This window comes from Antechinus flavipes, chromosome 1 (genome assembly GCF_016432865.1).
Source record: "Antechinus flavipes isolate AdamAnt ecotype Samford, QLD, Australia chromosome 1, AdamAnt_v2, whole genome shotgun sequence".
In the NCBI taxonomy this organism is placed as follows: Eukaryota; Metazoa; Chordata; class Mammalia; order Dasyuromorphia; family Dasyuridae; genus Antechinus; species Antechinus flavipes.
Window position 1 is genome coordinate 482,903,151 of NC_067398.1, and position 23,416 is coordinate 482,926,566.

At 36.4% G+C, this 23,416-nt stretch overlaps 1 protein-coding gene across 2 annotated transcripts in view; it reads left to right on the forward strand.

Moving 5' to 3' along the window:
- The first annotated feature begins 2,993 nt into the window (after positions 1-2,993).
- GAREM1 (GRB2 associated regulator of MAPK1 subtype 1) overlaps positions 2,994-23,416 on the forward strand; it is a 188,046-nt gene continuing 167,623 nt past the window's right edge. For both annotated transcript variants that reach the window (XM_051970277.1, XM_051970278.1), the window contains exon 1: positions 2,994-3,114. In XM_051970277.1, the coding sequence (XP_051826237.1) occupies positions 2,994-3,114 (121 nt within the window). The remainder of the gene's footprint in view (positions 3,115-23,416) is intronic.

Below are 23,416 nucleotides of genomic sequence, written 5' to 3' on the forward strand. Positions count from 1 at the left end.
CTCAAGTGATGCAGCTCCTCCCTTCAGAGACTGGATTGGTCCCTTTTATCTGGGTTACAGTCTTTCTGATACCATTACATGTTTTCCTTTAATATGTATAAAACATGTCCCCCCCTCATCATACATCCCATGTTCAAAAATAGCAGAAAACTCCTCCTCTGGCATGTATTGTTTAATATTCAGTTAGCCTATTAAGCAGGCAGAGTAGTGATTTGTTTAAGTGAGGTCATTGACCCCAACTAGTTTGGGCCAATGGGCTATTATCTTAAATTTGTGGTTTTCTGAAAACCACAAGAGTCTTTCTGATTGGCTGAATCCACCTGTGCCTTCCAACCCCCCCCCCTCTCCCACCCCCCAATTTCTTCTTTGTTCCAGGCTTCTATTGATCACTTAATTATTGGGTGAATCCTAATCTTCCTTAACCTCTCACATTCTAAAATCTCTTGGTCAGTGGTACCCACTATTTCACTTTACCTCAAAGCTTGTAATGCTTTTGGAAATCTAACTTTCAAGCATTTTTCTTACTAGGATTATAGAGTTGAAAATTGTCAGTATTTAATGAGAGTAGGTAAAGAATTTAACCTCCTTCTCTATGTGCTCAGTTTACTCATCTGCAAAATGTGAGTAAAGTACATAGTCGATATTGGCTTATCCCTTGGTTGCTTTTTTTATCTTTGATTTCTTATTCCTTCAATTCACTTGTCCTTCGAATGGTAAAACTAAACTCATGTGTCTTACAGCATGTGTGAAACGACTGGCTTCTCTTGGGCAACTTTCTCTGGAGTTTTGACAATCATATTAGATAGGCTTTGCTTGTTTTCTGGAGAGGAGTTACCTTTTGATCATCAAGTATCTAGATTGAATGTGGGCAAAAGGCAAAAGGTGTAAAAAATGAGTTGTGTTTCCTTTACTCTGGCTTCCAGCAATGAATGTTGAAGGTTTGAAGCAGGTTGGGGGGGAGGGGAGGGGAAAGAGGAAGCGCTACAAATTCCATGAAACTTTCTGTGATCCCATTTCTCTTCCTCTTTCCCAGGAGTTGCTGCCACCCTGACTCTTCCTATCCCCTATCCTTACACAGTAGTAAATGACTTCTTAGATTTCTCACAACATTCTTTCTGGCCCTCTCCTCTGCCAGAGCTCCCTCATTAATCAATTGACAAACATTTACTAAGCCTAATGATTTGCCAAGCATTATGTTAAGCATGATCCAATCTTTGTCCTACCTTTAGTATTTCATCTTACTCCCCTCCAAATGTCTATGATCCAGTGAAATTGGTTTTCTTGTGTTCCCACAAAAAAAGATATTCCATCACTTGATTGGGGCATTTTCACTGGCTGTCCCCCATGCCTAAAATTCTCTCCTTTTTAATTTGTCTCCTTTCTGCCTTCTTTCTAGTCAGCCAAAATCCCATCTGCAAGAAGCCTTTCATATCCCTTTAATGCTACTGGTTTTCTTCTGAGATTATCTCCAATTTAATATGTGTATACTTATATGTATATGTATTTATTTATATGGATATATGGGCATATACACACTATTTCCATTCAATATTGATGCATAGATATACATATATATATAAATTATATACTTTGTATACGATTGTTCGAATATTGTCTTCTACAAGGAATTGCAAATTCCTAGTAAATTATCTTTTTGTCCTTATTCATAATCCTAGCAATTAACACAGCGCTTGGCACATAGTAGGAGCCGAATAAGTGCTTTGTTGACTTCCTCAAGGAGTTTACATTTTAATCACACTCACCCAGTAACACAGGGGTTTGTTGTTAGTGTAGCTGTTTTTAATCTGTTTTTACCTGTGGTGAGATTGCAAACTTCTTGAGAGCATAATTTGTGTCATTTCTATCTTTGTATCTCATTCAGCGCCCAGGACAGAATCTTGAACATACTGGGTGTTTAAGCAGATAGATGTTCTTTGCAGGGAATCGCATTGACATTTAAGAGGATAATTAGTAAGATCACCGCATGTTCCAGTTTTTGCAAACAGACAAGATCCTACTACGTGATTTTGTGTTTAATCTGTAGATTTCCAAGGGCAAATTGAACGTCGCAATTCAACTTTCGCATTTTTCCAGTGCAGTCTGTAAAAATACTTCTATACAGTCAAGGCTAGAAATCAAATCAGCTCCTTCCCCTCCAGGCTGATAGGAGTCCTGCAGGGTGCCAGAGTGGTCAGAGGGTGGAGCGAGAGCTAAAGACTTTGCACAGAGCGCCCATGTCAGTGTATCCCCGAGAAGGAAAAGCTAGGAAAGCACCGGGGAGGGAGGAGAGAGTCGGATGCAGCCTGCCGGGAGCTCCAGCTCTGCTGCAGGGCGGGAGCAGGAGGAGGAGAAGGAGAAGAAGGAGGAGGAAGAGGAGGAGGAGGCGGTGTTTCCGGGAGCTGCGCAGGCGTTGCTCGCACCTTGTTGATTAGTCAGTACTGGGAACGCTGCTATGGCGTTTCTCAGACCAGCGGCTCCTCCTCACACACTAGAAGCAGAGGGAAGGAGGAGAAAGAGGAGGAGGAGGAGGAGAGCAGCGGGCAGCCGCCGCAGCTGCAATCGGGGGGCTGGAGGAGGAGGAGCAGGAATAGGAATAGCAGCAGCAACAGCAACAGCAGCAGCAAAACTAGCAGCAGCAGCAGCAGCAGCAAGCACCGCCGCTACGGTTTCTCCTTAGTCCTTTTCTGTAAGGGAACCCGGGGAGTCTCAGCCATGTCCCGCAGCTGCAGCTGCAACAGCAGCAGAAGCGGCCGCAGCAGCAACAGCAGCAACAGCAGCAGCAGCAGCGGCTGAACCACGAGCAAAGCGCTCTCCCCCTTCCTCAAAGCCCCCTTCCCCCAGTTTTGCTGAATCCGGCAGCCTGGGAGACTTGTCTGTCCTCCCTCTTCAGCCCCCCCACCGCACCCCACTCCCAAGAGCCGGAGGAGGCTGTGGAGGAGGTGGTGGTAGTGGACTGGAAAGGGGGGGGGTGTTTGAAGAAGGGGGCAAAGAAGATGGACCCAGCCCCCTCTCAGGGTTACAGTCTGAAGGATGTGAAGTGGAGTTCGGGGGCCGTTCCGCTGGACTTGCTGGTCAGCACTTATAGGCTGCCCCAGATCGCCCGGCTGGACAGCGGTGAGTTAAGCCCCGGGGCCGGACCGCGGCTGTCCTTGGCCCAGCCCCGCTGCTGGTCCCCCTTGCCCCTTCCCCAGATGCAGTGAATGGAGCTGGGGGTGGAGGGAAGTTGTTGCAAACCACAGTCTAAGTGTGTGTACGTATGTATGTGTGTGTCTATTAGCCGAGGGTGGGACGGACTGCCGGAGAGCAAAAGGGCGTCTAGACTGCCCGCATTGTAGTTGAGAGGGGAGGGACACTAGCTAGTGCCCTGAACTTGGAGACGCCTGTGCTAGAAGTCATATCTTTTTTCAGGCTTGCTTTAAAAAGCCCCCGTCTTCTTCCCCCCTCCCTCCAATAAAAAGAAACCAACCCCAAATCAAACTAGTTCATTCTTACAGAACAGATGGTCATGTTGCAAGCCAATTGGTCTTCCCAATCTGTTTGTCCAAGTTACTGAATCTGGGAAAATCCAAAAAGGTGCACATCGAAAGCAACTTTTTAAAAGAAGTAATTTGTCAATTGCAGGCAAGCATGCAACCCTGGATAACATCTTTATTTGGGGCCAGCTTTTGGCAGAACTCAGCAGCAGGTTTAGGTGGAAAGTGACCAGTGAAATGAATCGAGTATCTGACATCCCTTTAAAAAAATTTTATTACTATACATCTGCATCCTTTACCTGAATTGAAAGTGTTTTGGACCTGAGTGTAGAAAACATTGCATGCAGTTAATTATTAGTTCTGATCGTGTTCAGCATGGGATTAAAAATAAAAACAAAACACAATTATATATGTGTATGTATATGTTATATATGTGTGTGTAATATATACATACATACACATACCTGTATATGTACCCATATGGAACTTGAGCTCGTAACTGGGAACTCCAGGCTCCTCTTTAAAACAAGACTTATTTGTTCTGGCTTTGTAACATCTGCAAACAGAGAACGATTCACACCTTCCTGTAATGTTTTTCCTTTTAAGAGCTGGAATGAATTAAAAGGTGTAAATTCAGACAAGCTTTTTGGTTCTTGGTTTTCTGAGAAACTGGACTGAATTTGAGAGGTTTATGCCACTGCAGACTGCAGAACCCTGCTGTTGTTGTTCTTAGGCTACCTGAGACATCTGGGGTTCAGGCAGCTAGGGTAATATTCTGGTCACTACATCAAGGCCACGTCAAAAGGAACACCAAACAAAGCTATTCCATTTCAAGTCAGAGGGGCTTGGGTTGCTCCTCTTTGTTTTCAGGAGCAAAAGGTATACGAAACTCTGTGAAACATGAGATTTATAAATCACCAAAGGAATTTTTATTCACATTGTTCTTATCTCTGCTCAGAACTTAAGGCCAGCATGTGAGGCATAGTTAAAAAGAAAAAAAACTTACTAGGAGCTGGGGAGAATTTTGAAACAGGATTCTTATTTGAAGGCAATTAGACTGACTTGAAAGGTTGTGTAAATAATGTGAGATTTTTTTAAGAATAAATTCTTAGCTTAACTGAGGGGGAGTATAGTTGCAGGTATGAGTGAAAGCACTACAGGTGCTTTGGTGAAATATTTCTCCTAAATTGATGGGGAAAGGCAAGAGTATAAATATTCTGCAGAAATCAATCTAATTTAGGTTCCTCTTTGCATGCCCCAATATGGTGTTATGCAATCCCTCAACCCCCATTTCTTGCTTTTCTGGGATCCTTATGAACTAATTTCTCTTTAAAAAGCAAAGGGCATTGAATTAGCTGGAGCAAAGTTCCCACAAGGACATCAAGGTGGAATTAAATACATTTACAATTCAGTGTCAGTCCTTGACCTGCCTTATGTACATAGTTTCCTTCCTTACCTGCCATTGTAGATTTAAATCAGAAATTCACTCCCTTATTCTCTGTTTTGTAACAGTAAATATTAGAATATTTTTAGTTATGGATTTTTAAAAAACATTATTTTCTTTGAAATCACCTATTTTTAACTTTCACTCTCTGATCTTTGGAGGGCAGTATTTGTGACTGTCTGCTATTATAGTCATACCACTTGAACATCTGAAGGTGCCCCTGCCATGGCACTTAGGAAGATGCAAAGTTTGTTTATCCAGGGAATTGTTTCTTGGTTACAGTGGTTATACTGAATCATTTACTAATTAGGTTGCCCATTTTACTACCTCCCTTCTCCACCCAAACTTTTTTGCCCCCAAGCTTTGCTTATATAGTTGGTATATTTCCCATCATAAAGTTTTAGGCCATTGTGATACTTAAGTAATACAATTAGGGTAGAATTTTAGATGACTCAGTCAGCCTCAGTTCCAACATGGGTCTGATTTTTATTTTGTTTTTTTGTTTTTAGTCAGCAAGCATTTATTAAGCACCTACTATGTTGCAGACCTGGAGAAGGAAAAGACAAACCATTTTAGTATCTTTGCCAAGAAAACCTCAGATGGAGTCATGAAAAGTTGGACACTATTGCAAAATGACTGAATATGTTCCAGATACTATGTTAAGCACTGAATAGATTTTTTTAGACATGTATCACAACATTGCTGAGCATCTGTGTAGTCATCAGCTTAAGCAAACCTTTATTAAACTTCTCTTGTATGCTGAACAGACACTGTGGGAGAAGCAAAATTAGATAAGACATGATCATTGCTCTCATGGAGGACACAGTCTAGGAAGATAAAACACCAGCAGATAGTTATAATAATGTAATAGTCTCCATTCATCATTATGTGGAAATAATGAGATCTCATATTGCTATGCATGTATTTAATAACTTATAGCATGTACATGTAAAGTATGTCTCCTTGTCAGTTGACTTTCCTAATTTTTTTTTTTTAAGAAGGGAAAAGAAGGATAAAAATGTATCCTTGTTGGCTCATCAGTAGTGATTTTAACTTTTCTAGTGGCAAAAACCTAACCTAAAAGTAATACTTGAAGAGAGCTGGCTACTCTACTATTTCTGATATTGGACAAAAAGTGTGTTATTCTTCACCTACAACATCATGTCTTCCAAACATAGTTCATGGTACTTGGAATCAAGGCAGTTTAACTTTTATAAAATAAAATAAAACAACAAACAAACAAAAACCACGTGCAATCAATGAAATGCTTGTCTCATAATTTCTTAGATTACTGTCTGTCTTCAAAAATTGTTGTGGGGCAGAGTGGGAGAGTACGAACAAGTTGCAGAAAGGATAAGTTGGCATTTTTTCTACCCTATGCTTACTGTGTAGGGTGCTGCTATTGAAGTAGTGGGCATGTCTGGATAAGAAAATTATGAAAATATATGAAACATCTCATTACTGTGCTATTTTTTAAAAACAAGGAGCAGGGACAAATGTCTATTGTCCAAACTTTCCTAGACAGTTGGATGGACAACCTTTAGAACTCTTCTATCAGTATCTAATTCTTGGACAGATAATGTGGATAGACAGTGAGTTGGAACCAAAATGAAATAGGAGCAGATTGAACTGGATTACTAATAATGTTTTTGAATGAGCCTAAACTTCTTGAAACAAAGGTCCATCTCTAACCTTAACATTCTTCCAAGTATGCTATATAGCTGTGTCCGGGTGATGTATGACCTGAAAAGGAGGGCTGATTGGATGGTAAAGGGAAGTAGTAATCAGTGGAAGGTCAACATATAATAGCCCTGCAATGCCAAGAGACCTACTAAAGAGGGATTCCTCATATGAAGTTTGTGAACTTGTTTAAAAATTTTTTTGATAATTGTATTTGAATATAATGGGTTTCGTTTGTAATCTTTTGTTTTATGCATTTAAAATATTCTGAAGAGTCATAAAGGGAAAGGAATAAGCATTTATATAGCATCTAATATGTTCTAGGCACTGTGCTAAGCACATTTACAAATATTTCATTAATACTCACAACAATTCTTCCAGATAATTTCAATTTTATCATTGAAGAGACTGAGGCAAATTAAGTATCTGAGACGTGAGTCTCCATGGACTTATTTTAGGCCTTTTTCTCTTTCTGAATTATTTAATTTGATTATATTTACTTCTATGGTTTTAGTTATTACCTCTATCTTTATTCATGGGTTTCTCCAATTTATATCTCGCTTGCTCATTGGTTTCACTCCTAACTCTTTGTGATCACATATATCACATATGGGATTTTCTTGGCAAAGATACCAGAATGGTTTTGCCATTTCCTTCTCCAGCTCTTTTACAGATGAGGAACTGAGGCAAATAGGGTTAAATACTCCGGGTCATACAGCAAACAAGGTCATAAGTGAGTCCAGATTTGAACTCACAAAGAATCTTCCTGAGTCCAGATTTCTTTATTACTTTACAAAATATTCTTAGAGCTCTTTGCATTTCTAATTGCTTGCTGGATATAGCCATTTGGATATACCATTAGCGTCTTGGAGTGAATCCTTTCTATACTTAACTTACCATTTCTCCCTTAAACTCTACTCTTCTCTTAAATTGTTCTCTAATTTCACTATATATATTAATGGGTCTCCCATTCTGCCATTCACTCAGGCTCATAACTTGGGAGTTTTTCCCTCCACTCCTTTTTCTCTGTAACTTTATATTGTTGGCCAATTGCAGAGTTCTTCTTCAGCCTCCAACCAGACCTCTTTTTCCTTTTCCTCTGGATGCTCTAGTCAGACCATCCTATTTTGTTATCCACTTTAACAAAATATTCCCAAGGTAGTGACACCGAAAAACTTTTCAGTGCCTCCCTGTGGCCTACCAAATAATATGTAAATTTCTGATTGGGCATGGAAGGAAGCTTTCATTGAAGTGAGTGATCTCATTATGAAGAGAGTTATCTCACTCCAGATAATTTTGGCACAGCATTTTTTTTTATCCTTATGTGCTTCTATTTTTCTCTTTTTATCAAAGTTATTTATCTACTCCCCATTAAATTATAGATTCTCTGACAGCATCCCAAGATGTATTTATCATTGTATTCTCAGGGTCCAAGACAGGACTTTGCATGTGATTAGTATCTAATAATGTATTTAATTAGGAGTTCCTGTGCTGTTATTCTAGCTATGTGACTTTCATCAAGGTCACTTAATTCCTTTTGGTTCAATTTTCTGAATTGTAAAGTAAGGAAGGTGGACCATGTCATTTCTAATATCCTACAGTTGGATGGAGTATATTATATTGAAATTATAATGGAAACCATAGATAAAGGTTCTGCACAAGAAGAGGAAAGGGGAGTTCAAGTTTAGTCCTTCTCCCACAACCATCACCATCACACATATCCTCTCCATGTTTTACATATGTGATCCTAAAAATTGAATAGGTGAAGAATTTGCACTTTTTTATTGCTGGAGGGTCCCATCTGCCTCTACTTCTCCAATAGCCTCCCCCACTACTCCCTTTTTTTACAAAAAGCTTTTTTTTCATTTAGTGGGAATTGTGCAGAAAGCTTGATTTAAAACAGAACTGTCAAATATCTGGCTTACCTATAATTTTCCTTAGCGTAGACAGTTCTTGCTTTACATAAATTTAGCTTATGCAAATTCAACATTACTTAATTCTGAAAGGAATCCTCATTCCAAAAACTCAACTATATTAATGCTACTGTATATCACTGTGAGCTCTCTCTGCTCCTGCTCTTCAGCTGTTTCCTGACCTCCCATACCCTTCTCACCCAAAAGAAACAAACAAAAAAATCTTTTTAAAAAACCAAACCCTTCAAGTAAAAGCAGAGCACTGGGATGCACACTTCTCTGGCTTTGGGGGCTTGGCTTGAGACCAGAGGAGACCTTTTAGGTTGGGCACTTTGTGTAGGTCTTTTCTCCCACCTCTCTTATCCCAGCCCTGGCATATATCTGTCCTCTTTTGTAGATATTGGTCCCCAGATATTCCAACTCCTGTTCTCCTTCCCTGCTTCTTGTTCTTGAACTTCTGGCTCTTTCCTTTCCTCCCTTCTCCACAAACATGGGTAGATTCTCATTTTGTAAGAATTGCTTCAGGCCGAGGTCTGAGTTCACTTAATGTAAAGCCAAAACTGTCTAAACTTCATGAATCAGATTATTTGACAGAAAAATAAATTACAAGTCAAATAACAATGCCATAAATTAAAACTAAGTCAGGGATCCATATGTGTGGATTAGTGGTATCTTTTGTTTTGTTTAGGCATATGCAGGGATCCATATGTGTGGATTAGTGAATTTAACTTTTAATGGTCTAGAGCAGCTGATAAAAGGTGTGAATGATAGCATTTGCTCTAAATAGAAGCAAGAGTTTATTTGGTAATAGTGGCAATTATCCTGATCAGTAGGGGAGATTTCTCCTTTGGTTACAATTATAAGAACATCAATAATATTCTTTTCTCCTCCCCCCATTTCTCTCAGTAATTACCTGCCAATAGGTGAGGGGGAGGAAAAGAATTCTCTACTTAGTTTCAGTAATTTCCCTTTCAAATTGTTTTGATTAAAGTTTGAAAAGTGACTTTTTTCTAAACTGACTTCAGAATACTTTGGGATTTACAAATGTAATAACAGAATCCAGAGGCACTGCTAATCTGAGGATACAGAATATCTTTGAATTGTCCAAAGGGGAATAAACTGCCTTGAGAAATAAGTTCCCTCTCTGAGATATCTTAAGATATGTCCAGAAAGAAGGTGATGATCCTGTTGAACTCTGTCCTAGTCAGACTCTATCTGTAGAAACTGATTACTTCTGGGTACCATGTTTATGGAAGGAAATGGATGAGCAAAAAGTTATCCAAAGAAAGACAAGACTATGTTACTTGATTATCAGGTTGCCTAGAAAAGAGAAGACTGAAAGGGTAGCACACAATAATGGTCTTCAAATATTGAAAGCTTTATCTTATGAAATGAGTTTTGTTTTAACAGCAATGGGTACAAGTAAGTAGTGGCAGATTTTGAGGGAAAACCTCCTCTCTGAGCTATCCCAAGGTAGAATTGTTTGCTAGATTAAATAGTGGGTTTCTTCTCACAGAGGTCTTTTAAGCCATAGGTGGATGACCATTTTTGAGGGATTTTTGAGAAGTGATTCTTATTTGGACATGAGTTGGATTAATTGGCTTCTGAAGTCCTTCTAACACTGAGAATCTCTGATAAAGGGGATGATATGGCTCAAGGAAATTTGAAAGCAAAATTTGATTAAAGCTCTTTTTCACACTGATGATTGCCATATGTAGTTTTTATAATTTTGAATTTAATAGTATAGAATAGAACCCTTCAGATATACATCTGAATCTGACCTGATAGATGAATCTCTATTCCTATTACACAAAGCAACAGTGCTCAGCGAACAGTTTAAGAAAGATTGATGTTAAAAAGAAATCTGAGCTTTGCTTCCAAATCATCCCTCTCCTTACCTCAACTCCTGCATGGCTTTGGGGGAGCTATGTACCAGCTCTTGTCTTGTGTTTCAGAGTTGTACTTGATATTGCATAGGAGCAGAATTGAATTCTTCAGATTGTCCACTAGATGAATGGGAACCGTGGACAGAAATATGTATCATATACTAGATGACAGCATTTCATACTTTTCAGAGCAATATTGCAGTATCTCATTTGAAACCTGTTCTTCTCTCTCCCCCCCACCCCCCACCTTTTAACATGTCACAATACACCTTGGAAGCAGATAGGGAAAATATTATCATTCCTATTGTACATAAAAGAAAATAGACACCAAAACAAGTAATTCTGGGCTAATATTCTTTTTAATAGCCAAGTATTAGAGAAAATGGGAAGCAAGAGTAAGAATTTAGAGGAAACTATGAATCCAGGATAACTTTGAAAGTAGTAGTATAAATGAGAACTTTAATTGTATAAAACAGAATTAAGCTGGGCATCTTATACTATCTTGAGTTTGTTGTGAGTGGTCAGTAAATCCCAGATGTTGAAAAGAAATCCCCTTCACTTGAAAGAACTGAAATAATTTTTTCAGATGGGTTTCCGCCTTTCACATCAGAACCTTTCATTTTTTGAGTGCTTATCATGCACGACTCTAACTTGGCTAAATCTCAGTTACAGCAGAAGAGTATAGGGTGTAAGTTAGTAGAAGTGGGAGAAAACAGTAATAAATGCTTAAGCCAAAAAGATCTGGGAAACCCTTTTGGGATATCCATTCTGTACAGACACAATTATAGGAATTTAAAGCAGTTACGTGAAATTGATTACCTAAATTAGTCATATTAGAAGGCACTCGGTGTGAAAAAAAAAAAGTGAACAAACTCAGTTTTATTTACTGTATACTTTTTAGAGAAGTAGTTGTCATAACTATTATCCTCATTTGATATGTCTCTTAAAATAGAGACAGTGTATAAATTCACTAACTTTATTTTCCTCTCCAAACTATTTCTATCACATTGTCAGATTAATCTTTCTAAAAACACAACCATATGTTACTCTCTGCTCAAAAACCCTTAGTGGCTTCCTATGCACTACCAGTTAAATCTAAACTACCTTTGATAACATTCCAACTCTCCTCAGTCTGGCTCCAAATGATTCCTTTGTACATGTTCTATGTTCTTTGTTCTTGGAAGACTGGATTTCCTTTTCTCTTGAATAGGCCCTGCGTGTTTCTTTGAGTCATTATTATTATTAACCTATTTTTATATAGCATTTCTTTAAATTATCATATTGCTTTTCACAAACAGCCTTGTGAAAGAATGGTATGAGGGTATTAAAAATAAAGTTAATGGACATTTAGCATTTCTAGGTTTGCTATGTGTTTTATATGGATTATCTTATTTGATCTATTTTTACCAGTAATCCAAGGATATGGCTGACTCATATATAAAGCAAAAAGTTAGCTATATATTTGCCTGTACACCATTTATTTGCCCATTGTCTTTCAGTTTGAGAACAAAATTTTTACTTTGAAGCAAACTTCAGGTCCTCCTTTCCTTATTCCTAGTGGTAAGGACTTGTTTGTAAAAAAGTATAATTGCTTACATTATTCAGTGACCCATCTTTCTAGGCTGTCTCAACCCTAACTTGAAACCATGCTCTCTGTTTTATTCCCAGACAATAAGTTTCCTTTATGCCAGTGAATGAGTGTTCCACAGTGGTGAATGAAGAAATCAGAGCTCCTAAATCTCTTCCCAGCTCTTCTGCTGACTCACTCCCTACAATTATGGGCATTCTGATTCTGTTAATTCTCAGTTCAAGAGAAGAATTTAAATGCTCCTTGTTGAGCAGTGGAGACTTAATGAATGTTTGTTAAACACTTTTGAGATCTTGATTAAAAAATGCAATATTGAATTCTTTGTAGTTATGAAGATATTTATCATTAAAAGATGCTACTTAGCTTATTAAGTCAGCATGTTTGATTGAAAGCTTAAAGGAAAATATTATCGACTGTTAGAAGTTTTTAATTAAGTATGTATTATTGTATAGCTTTATATAACTCATATTCTGCATTTTTACCCCATGGGAAAAAATAATTTGGTCAATTGTATTTCTTAGGATGATTTTCGAAACACCTCTTCTAGTTTTAGTGTTTAAAATGAGAACTTGCCTTGACAGCTGCTATTTCTATCTGAAAAGTCATTCTGAAAAATAGACACAGTTGGAGGAGGGCAAAAGCTTGACATTTTATGCAGTGGTTTTGTATTTAGCTATGGCTAATGTGGGTGACAGAGAATCATTGGGAGGAATGAATTGGTCCAGAAAAGGTAATTAAAATGTCTAATGAAGCCTGGTTGATTAACTCTTGGATTATCTTCCATAAAAGGATGTGTAGCTTATGGTTACTATTTCAATAAATCAAGAGGTATTTATTAATTACCTACTATGTACCAGACATTCTGCTAGAAAAACAGAAGTGAAACAGGTTCTACTCTTATAGAGCACATATAAATATATAGAAAATCAATACCATGAGAAGGGTTAGGGATAAGAAAGCAGAGGTTCTACTAGGTGAGAAAATCAGAAAAAGCTTAATGCAGAAAATGGATGCTTGATCCGGAGTTGTGAGAGAAATTAGACATTCTGAGAGGCACAGATGAGGAGAAAGTGCCTTCCCTTGTGGAAAATAGTCTGCAAAAAGGAGTGTATGTGGGAAGTAGACTGTTTTATGAAGTAGCATTAAGAATGCCAGTTTAGCTGAATAGTTTAAACATATAGGGCAAATAAAGTATAATGAGGTAAATTTGAGCTAAGTTGTGAAAGACTTTCCCAACAGGAGTTTATATTTGGTCTTAAATCAGGGATTCCTAAAATAGGGTCCATTAATTTGTGGGTTTTTGAAAATCTCATAATTCCTTAAATATAACTGTTTTCCTTTGTTATCCTGTGCATTTTATTTTATACATTTAAAAACATGATTTTGAGAAGTCCACAAACTTTACCAGATTGCCAAAGGGGGTCCATGACACAAAAAAGGATTAAGAGCCAGTCTTCTTTATAGATGAGAGAACACGTATTTGTATTGAATAGGTAAATTGACTGGGAGCACAAATATAGGCAATGATTATCAATTACATTCAATTGTTGTAATGTTTGTAACATTGAAATATTCAATTTGGCTAAGAGAAATATTCTACTTGGACATTTGCTGCTCATCCATCCCTGTTTTCATTGGCCCGTATTGATTGGCTAGGGATTGAGGCAGTTGACTGACTAATGTTGCTCTAATAAGAAATTTCTTCCAGGGCAAGTTGACCCATGTCAAGAAATGGGTAATTGACCGTGCTTGAAAGGACTAATTAGTAATTGCTGTGGTCCCAAGGAGACCTGTAAAACTTAACTCCAAAGCAACTCCACAGTGCCATCCTTTCAGCAGTCATTTCCATATATAATGTCTAATCTTGTATCAGTATGAACCTGACTTAACTTCTAGCCGTAGGCAAGTTTGATCCCAGTAGGACTGAAGGAATTTTCAGTTAAAGTCTGTCTTTGAAAGACGTGCCATTAGCCTGGATATGGATGCCTCATTTTTTGGGGTCATAACAAATGCTTTTCATTATTTTGAGTATCAGAAATCTAAATGAGTTAAAAGAAACAAATAAACAACTGTGGCACTTTGTAATTCTCTTTAAATGCCTTCTCAGACCACGGTATTGTGCTAAGTATTGGGAATATTCAGTCCCTGAACTCAAGGGGCTTTATAGTTTCCCTCAAGATGCAACAAGAACACAAGTAAGTTAATATAAAGTTAAATATATTAACGTAATTTACTGAGGGAGAAAAAATGCACTAACAACTTAGAGAATCAGAGAAATCTTCATAGAAGAGATGACAACTCAGATATAGCAGTTGGAATCATTGTTGATATTTGTTAGAGTGATATTAAGTAGAATGGTTGGGTCAAAGCCAGATTGCAAGGAGCTTAGTGGGGAGGAAGTAAAGCCTCAGTTTCTAAAACTATAAAAAGGAAATACTAATAGGAACTACCTCTTAGGGTTGTAGTGAAAATTAAATGGATGATATTTGAAAAGCACTTAGCACAGTGTCTGGCACATAATAGGTAGCAACTTAATGCTTATGGAATTGAATAAGGAAATAGAGACTGCAAGTGTAGACTCTAGAATCCAGGAAAGAGAACACTGGAAGAACTTGCTTCAAATTAAACAAAATCAAGATTGTAACCAGAAATTCTCTGCCTTTGAGAATTAAATGGATACAAATCTCATTGCATATTTATGAGTGCTTTAATACTTAATGCTGTTGGAAAAGCTTTTACTTGGATTTTATGTAAAATGCCATATGTAAAGTGCCATATTTCTGGTAGTTTAGATATTGGGCAAAAGAAATCATTTTTCCTCTTGCATTTCTTTTCTTCTTTGTTAAGAGTAAATCATAAATATTGAGGAGTAGATTTGAAACTTACAATCTGTGCTACTGATGTTAAAGCATAATTGAAATCCATAAACGATAATAATAGCTAGGGTTTGCATTGGGCTTTAAGACTTAAGAAGCACTTTGCATATATCAACTCACTTATCCTCACAATCCAGGAGGTAGATGCTGTTATTTTTCCTCATTTTACATGTGGAGAAACTGAGGCAGACAATGGTTGAATGATTTTCCTATTTCATACAACTAGTAAGTATCTACATTCAAATTTGAACTCAGATCTTTCTGATTCCAGACCAGGCACTCTATCCACTACACTCCCCTCTGAGCTTTAGATAGATATCTGATCTTTTACTTTGTTTTGATGACAAACATTTTTTATTCTTTAAAAATAATGTCATTTCCAGATTCCAGATCTTGTGCCTAGCCACTGTCAACTATCCATCTCAGATAAGTCTCCTCCCATCCATTCCCACCCTATTTGACCTGCCCCCAAGCAATGAACTGGTTATTTGAAATTTAATTTTCTTTTAATTTCTCCTCCTTCTGCAAATATTAAATATTACTGAAATGTGCTAAAGAATAATGATAAAGAAAAGTGCTAAATAGTGCTAAAGAAGACAGCATAGTATCAGAATAATTAACCCATAAGTAGACAAGGACCTGCTGTGCCATCATTTAGTTCTGGTCTGAGACAGCTATAAATAGTTAAGCTTATCAGGATTTGAGTTGCTTGTATAGTTGGAACTAAAGTGGGAGACTATATTCAGGAACTTTTTATTTTTAGAGCTCATTGTATTCCAAAGAACCAGCCTTGAACTTATTTTAAAGTTCACTAAAAAAGCAGAAGATGCTTTCATTTTTGCTTTTTTTTTTATCCCCGCTTAACACTTTGTATAAGTGCATTGTGAATAATTTTTATTGTGTGATAGATTGTAAGCTAAACTTTTTGCTACACTGGAACTGGGAGACAAGAGAATAGAAGAGGAAGTGCAATATGTGACTTATTTAACATTTCACAGCAGTTTTCTCATCAACCTGATGTTATGCTTGGATTTTAGGGTATGCCTTGGGGTTATATCTAAAAACAGAGCCAGTGAATAGGATCTGAAAGACATCTTCTTGCAAAGAAGAGAAGCAATGAAGAACTGCATCTTGCCAATAGAGATTTACTTTTCTATTTTCATGGCTGTGGAAGGCTTGAGAATTTTGTTTTTCTAAAGAAACTTTTAATTCATTTTAAAGCTAGTGCTACCCTAGGGTGTCTGTGAAAATGATAGTAACTTGTAAAATGCCTTCTGGAATCATAGGCCAGATGCCTTGGCCACAAGTTTTCCCTAGGGAAGAGTTTGTTTTAAAATAATACTTTGCTGAACTGGCATGTGTCTAAGTGTGTTTAGAATTGAAAAAACATTTGCAGATTAATTTAAATTCCATCTACCCATATACCACTTAACAATCACAGTTAACTTATTTTTTCCTCTATTATTCCATATATTTTATATTTTGAGTGTAATATTCTCATTTTAAAAAATCTTGTTTTAGACTTGGTATTTTAGAGTTATAGGAAATGAGCGATCCTTTGGTCCAATTTTTGTTGTTCATTTATTTCAACTATTTCTGACTTTTTGTGACCCCCATTTAGGTTTTTGAGTTGTTTGTTTTATTTTTTTTTGGCAGCTATAGGAATGGTTTGCCAATATCCTTTTTTAGCTTATTTTATAGATGAGGAAACTGAGGCAAAATAGGGATAAGTGACATGCCTGGTCACACAGTAGTAAATGTCTTAGGCTGGATTTCAACTTGGGCATTCCTGACTCCAAGCCTAGAACTCTATACACTATGGCACCTAAGTTGGAGACATTATGCAACAATATTTGTGCAGAAAACTTAGAATCAAGTATTAGCTGAATGAAACATTTGAAATATACATGACACTGAACAAATCATCTACCCTCTTGGAATCTGTTTCCTAAATTTTAAATTGGAAATGGTAATAATTATACTATCTATGCAGTTAGCTACTAAGTTGACTAGCATTTATTAAATGCCTACTATATGCCTAGCACTATGCTAAATTCTAGCGATTCAAATAAAAGCAAAAACTGCCCTACCTCACAGTTTTTAACAGGAAAGATAACATACCAACAATGATATAAAAACAAGATACAAACAGAATAAATTGAGATTAATCTCAGAGGGAAAGTTAAAGAGAATTAGGAAGGCTTCTTGTTTTGGATAGAACTTTATCTCAGATGGAAGGAAACCAGAAAAGCCTGGAGATTAGATGAGGAGGAAGATCTTTCTAGGCATGGGGAACTACCAGGAAAATTGCCTGGAGTCATGAAATGGAATGTTCAAGGAATGTCATGGAGAATACTCTTAGATCTTAAGAGTATGTTAAGGAGGGGGTAAATTATAAGAAAATTGAGAAGTTAAGAAGTGACTGTGTTACCAAAAAAAGCCAGACAAGATTTTATAATTGATCTTGGAAGTAATAGGGAATCATTAGTGGGGTGTGTGTGTGTGTGTGTGTGTGTGTGTGTGTGTGTGTGTGTGTGAGTGATCATAGGATCAGATAATTAGCGCTAAGAAGGATCTCAGAAAAGCTTGACTTGATGAACTCTCTTGTTTTACAAGTGGAGCAACTGAGCCAACCCCCCCTTCCACCCTTGCACATAGGTATAGGATAAAGGAAGGCTGGAATTTAAAGCTAGTTTTGATTTTTTTTTTTTTTTTACTAGTTTTAGTGAAGTGCTTTGTAAGTTTTAATGGTTCAAATAAATGTGTTCTGTTCAATTCTGAGAAATGTCTTTGCCTGAAGATTAGTATCAATATCTTACTTCCCTTGAAGCAAAATTTAAGCAAAACAGTGTCACATAAAGAACAGCTGAAAGGAATATTGATCATTAGCCTGAAGAAGAAATTTAAGGAATGTGTAAAAACCTGTCTTGAAGGCAGAAACCATATAAAAGTATTAGATTTATCTTGTGTTGCTCTAGATGGCAGATGTTGGACCTGTGAAGTGAGGAAGTCCAATTGAAGAAATATCTTCCTAACAGAGTTGTTGACCAGTGAAATAGTCTGCCTTGTGAGTCAGTTTTCCATCCCTCAGAGTTTGGATAGTATACAGACAATTATCTGCAAGATCCAGATGGTTTAGAGGAAATTCCCCTCAAAGTATGATAAACTAGATTAGATGAAGCCTAATGGTTCTAGAATTGGAGGTGACTTATGAAATCATCTAGTTTAATCTCATTTTAAAGATAAAGAAACCAAGGCTCCAGAGGTTAAATGTCCAAAGCAACCTCTCGGATTCCACTGTTAATCCTAGGTCCCAAAATCCTAGGCCTTATAGCTAAATTGTAATTTTAAGGTTCTTTAAAGTTCAATTATTTATAGTTTCTACATGGAGGTTATATTCCCCCTTAAGTCAGAAACCCATTATATAAACCATTTTATTATCAACATGTCTTATTAATAGTCTACCAAATTGAATTATATTAAACAATATAACATACACAGATAAATTGATGTCTGTTACATAGCTGTGTTCAAAATAGTTGCAGCTACTAGGTGTGCCTGTATGCATGTATACAATAAACCCTAATCATAGCTAGTTTAGACTAGAGAAGATGCTTTATATATGTAAACTCATTTGATCCTCATGACAGTACTGGGAGGTTGGCCCTCTTATCTTTCTCATTTTATGGGAAATGGAAGGAGACAATGGTCATGTGATTTACCCAATATCACATAATTAGGAGGTGTCTGAGGCCAGATTTGGACTCTGGTTTTCTTGACTCCAGGTGTAGTGCCATATTAACTACATCGTTTAGACTTTGCAAATAAAGCCTGCCAAATTTGATCAGCTCCATAGCAGTAAAAGTGTTGAAAAATGTGTCAAACACTACCTTCACCGTGCCATCAAGCATGGGACAAGACCAATACATACAGATCTTTGAAGCTGAGAAGTTGTAGCAAAACGTTCTGTATGCAAGTCATACAAAACAGGCTATTGATGAGCCCACAACAGCTCCACATGGTTGTGGTATTTCATGTATGTGTATCATAAGATGATCCTGTCAGCTAGTGTCAGTTTTGATTACTGGATAATAACACTAACCAGAGCTGGGTTTTAAAATTTCTCTAATTATGGATAAAGCTTCTCCATCAATGTCTTGAAAATGAAATTCCTTTGCTTATTTACCTAATGAAATTACAGGAAGCAGGGTCTAGGTAAAATTGCAAGAGAATTAGAACCAGAGACTTAAAGCAAATATGAACCAGAGAACTGGAGAATTTTAGAAGTGGGAGGAAACTGTGAGCTTGTCTGGTAATAATCTTGTTTCAGGAAAATTCTGTGTAGATTATAAAACACTATTGTCAATATGAGATATCATGTTATTTTCAGATTTACACATATTTATTATGTATCTACTTAATACTAGGAGAAAAATAAGTTAAAAAAAAAAAAAAAACAGTGTTTCCCCTCAAAAAAAGCTTACTTAAGGGAACATGTAGCCAGACAACAGAATTCTAGAATGGGGGTTCAAGAAACTTTGATCAGGGAAGAATACTTGCATCTGGAAAGGATAGGAAAGGCTATTCAAAAGAGTTGGCACTTTAATTAAAGCCTTTAAAGAAAGTAAATTAGGAAAGGTGGAGTTGAAAGTGTACATGCTAGATATGTGAAAGTGTAGAAAATGGCCTATTGGGTTTGGAGAACTGGTAGTACACTTTGCCTGGACATGGAGTATGTGAATAAAGACGTAATATAAAATAAGAGCCAGATTCAGACTGAGGAGTTTGTATTTTTGTACTAGAGGTCAGAGTGGGCCACTGGAGGTTTGTGAGTGGGCTGTGACATGGTTAGATCTGTACCATTTAAAGGTTTTTTTTTGGTAGCTGTATAGACAAAATGGCAGCGATGTGGCTCAGTAGATAGAGTGTCAGGCCTGGAGTCAGGAAGATTCATCTTCTAGAGTTCAAATCTGGCCTCAGATACTTATTAAATGTGAAACTCTGGGCAAGTCACTTAACCCTGTTTACTCCAGTTTCTTCCTCTGTAAAATGAATCAGAGAAGAAACTGTCACCAATATCTTTGTCAAGAAAATCTCAAGTGGGATCACAGAATTGGACACTACTGAAATGACTGAACGCCAACCATAAACAAGATGGTTTAACCAGGAAAAATGAGAATGGGAGATTAATGAATAAGCTGTAAGGGGACCTTATTTTTCTTCACCTACATTAGAATGTAGTAATAAAGAAATGGAGACAAATCTGAAAAATATGATGGAGCTAAAAGTTCTAGAACTTGGGAACTGATTAGATGTATTTCGTGAGGGAAGAGGGGAGAATGGAAGGTAACTGTATTTCTGAATCTGACTGAGCAGAAGAAGATGGTTCCCTCATCAGAAATAAAAGTTAGGAGGAAGGACAGTTTTAAGACAGGATGATGAGCTTAGTCTTATACATGTTGGTTTAAGGTGCTAGTCCAAAAACCAGACAGAGATAGAAAGAGATGAGTGGAATTTAAGTGGAATCATTTTAAGGTTTATATATTTGGAACATCTTTGCATAGATGATGATTGAATCCTTAAAAGTGGAAGCTATAGAGATTGTGACTTACCTCAAATCATATGGAAGGCATATCACTAGAATCAGCTCTGCTGAATTCCAATCCAGGGCTATTTTCATTTATATCTCAGTTATGAGAATTACACACAGCTGACCACATTTGATAATTGGAGCAAATTTTGCCAGTTGGAGCAAAAGTGTGCCGTCTTTCTCTTTCTTACTGAAAATTTTAAGCACTCCACTTGAGTGATTCACATTGACTTTGGTAAAAAAAAAAAAAAAAATAGTGAGAGATTTTGAGTTTGATATATACATGTAAGAGAGTTGTGGTTTTTTTTTTTTTTTTCTGAAAATTGAAGAGCATTCCAACTGATAATCTTCCATACAGTGTGGAATGGCATTCACATTATGTTGAAAGCTACAATTACTGTGGTATTTTTAATTCAGATGGTTTCATAAGAGTACAACTTTCCTCAAGCAACTACACACTATTGTTTCAATATTCCTTTCTCTTACATGAATTACCTTGAAGGCTGTGGTCCTCTTCTGGTAAAATGCTATTTAGGGCATTACTAATTATGAACAAAAAGGATATTGCCTAGCTGGCACATTTTTTGGCACAAATATGTTACTTAAAAATATAATTTGTCAACCCAGCTATGATTTATACAATTGTAATTGTATACATTTTTATACATTGCAATGTATTTTATATTAGGAATATTGTTAACCAATTACATAATGTTTTTCTTTTGGTCCAGCCTTCAATTGTTTTGATGTAGAAAGTTCCTCTATTTGGAAATTCTCCCTGAATATATAGTGTCTTAGTGAATTGTCCATGTCTTGGAGATGTTAAAAGAATAATAGCCAGCATTTCTGAAGGACAGGACTTAAGGTCAAAAACCTGGATTTGGAATATTTACTGCATTCCCTTAAATTTTCAAATTAGGAAACAAAGACCCAGAAAGGTTGTGATTTGCCTAAAATAAATAGGTTGTTATTGTTCACTAGTGTCCGACTCTTCATGGCCCCAGTTGGATTTTCTTAAAATGACAATAGAATAGTTTATTTCTTTCTCTGACTCATTTTACAGATGAGGAAACTGGAGAAAACAGGGTTAAGTGATGTGCCTAGAGTCACATAGTGAAGTAAGTATATGAGGTTGAATTTGAACTCAGTTTTGGTGCTCTATCACCGTGCCATTTAGCTACTAGTTATATAGGTAGGAGTGTAAAGGGTAAGTTTTGAACTAAGGTCTTTTGATTCCAGAGTCAATGCTTTTTCCTCTGTACCATAAAACTAGATTTCCTGGATTTGAGGCTGACTCTCTATGCTCTACTACCTTTTGTTTGAGTTAAAATTTTCCATGGTTTCTAATGAAGTCAACACATTTTGCTTTTGGAAGAGTTAACTAGTTTCGTTTTTACTGAAAGAGTTTTGCAGTGAAAAAAACACTGAATTTGAAGTCAGAGGATCAGTTTTCAAATTTGTGTTCTACAGTTTACTACTTGTGTGTAGTAGAGTCTTGATCCCCTCATTTAATAAAATGAGAAGCCCTTTACAGCTCTTCAGTCTGATTCTCTGAACTATTTTTAGGTAGGAGAAAAGAAATCATTTTTGGTGAGCACCACATTTTATTAATAGTCTGTTGTTTTGATTTATATAAAACAACATGACATCTTTATAAATACTTTGGTTATATCAACTTTGAATCTTTAGCCAGACTTAATAGCCATCTTTCATCAATGACATTAGGAAAATAACTTTTAACTTGGGTCTGGAATACCCACTTTAGATCTTAGTTACTTCCATTTAGTAACAAGATCAACATTTGACTATGTATTATTTATGAATAAGAGCTTGCTAAATAATTTTAAGAGCACATACAAGATCCTAAACAAGATTACAAGAGTGTTTGCCTTTCTTATGCACTTCAGAAACATCTTCCAGTCATAAATAATTCTCACATAAACAAGAATCCTCATAACTTTACTAAGTAATTCATTGACCATTGTGTTAATACAGAAAATGCTAATTTTATATTTTTAAGAAAATTCTATTTTTTTAGATTTTTTTACGAATTCATACGGACCACCCTAGTCTGGCTTTGTTACATGGATCCAATTTTGCTACAGCTTAGAATTCAGATCTTTTTATAAAGATATCTTGTTTTGTACAATTGTAAGTAGTTATGCTAGAACCAATATTGAGATTTTACATACACACTGAAAAATTGAAAGAATGCCTTTTATAAAACAAATAATATAAATTAGGAATTCTTTTTAAATCTGGAATGTCACCACCTTCATTTACTTAATGAAGGATAACTTTTATTTTGCTGTCTAAAATATTCTGCCTTCACTAAAAATCCTTCCTTTTTCATAGTCTATGATAAGATGATTTTAAAAATAATATTATAGGCATTATGGAAATGCACTTCCGGTAGCTGAAAATGAAGTTGAATGTGAGAATGTTTTTCAGTTTACAATGTATTCCATCAATAAAACTGTTTTTTTTTTTTTTAACTTTCTAATAAGAATGACAGAACTCAGTTTTTCATCTGGAAAGAAGAAAAGAAAAGATTTTAAATTAGCCAGTTTATTTCTGTAAACTAGGTCCTGATTAGCATTGGAAAAAAATCCTTGGAAGTGGTCACTTTATTCAGTTTTATACAACCTATTTTCATTGGTTTAGAATCAATTACTATATATTATCTAATTATACCTTTGAATATTTGAATCTGTTTACAGGCAGCCCCTTCAGGGGATTCATTATTGGCGCTAATTGGGACTTAGCGTTTAGGTCATACCATACCACATGTGCTCATTGTTGCTGAGGATAAACAACATACTCTGTAAGTTCAGAATTAAACTTCTAAAAATGTAGTATGTGTGAAATTTTTCTTCATTATCTAGCCTACCTAAAGCTATGCAAGAACTGATACTATATACATATAAAGTCTTATAACAAGTGATGATAGGCGCATTAGAGGTTAC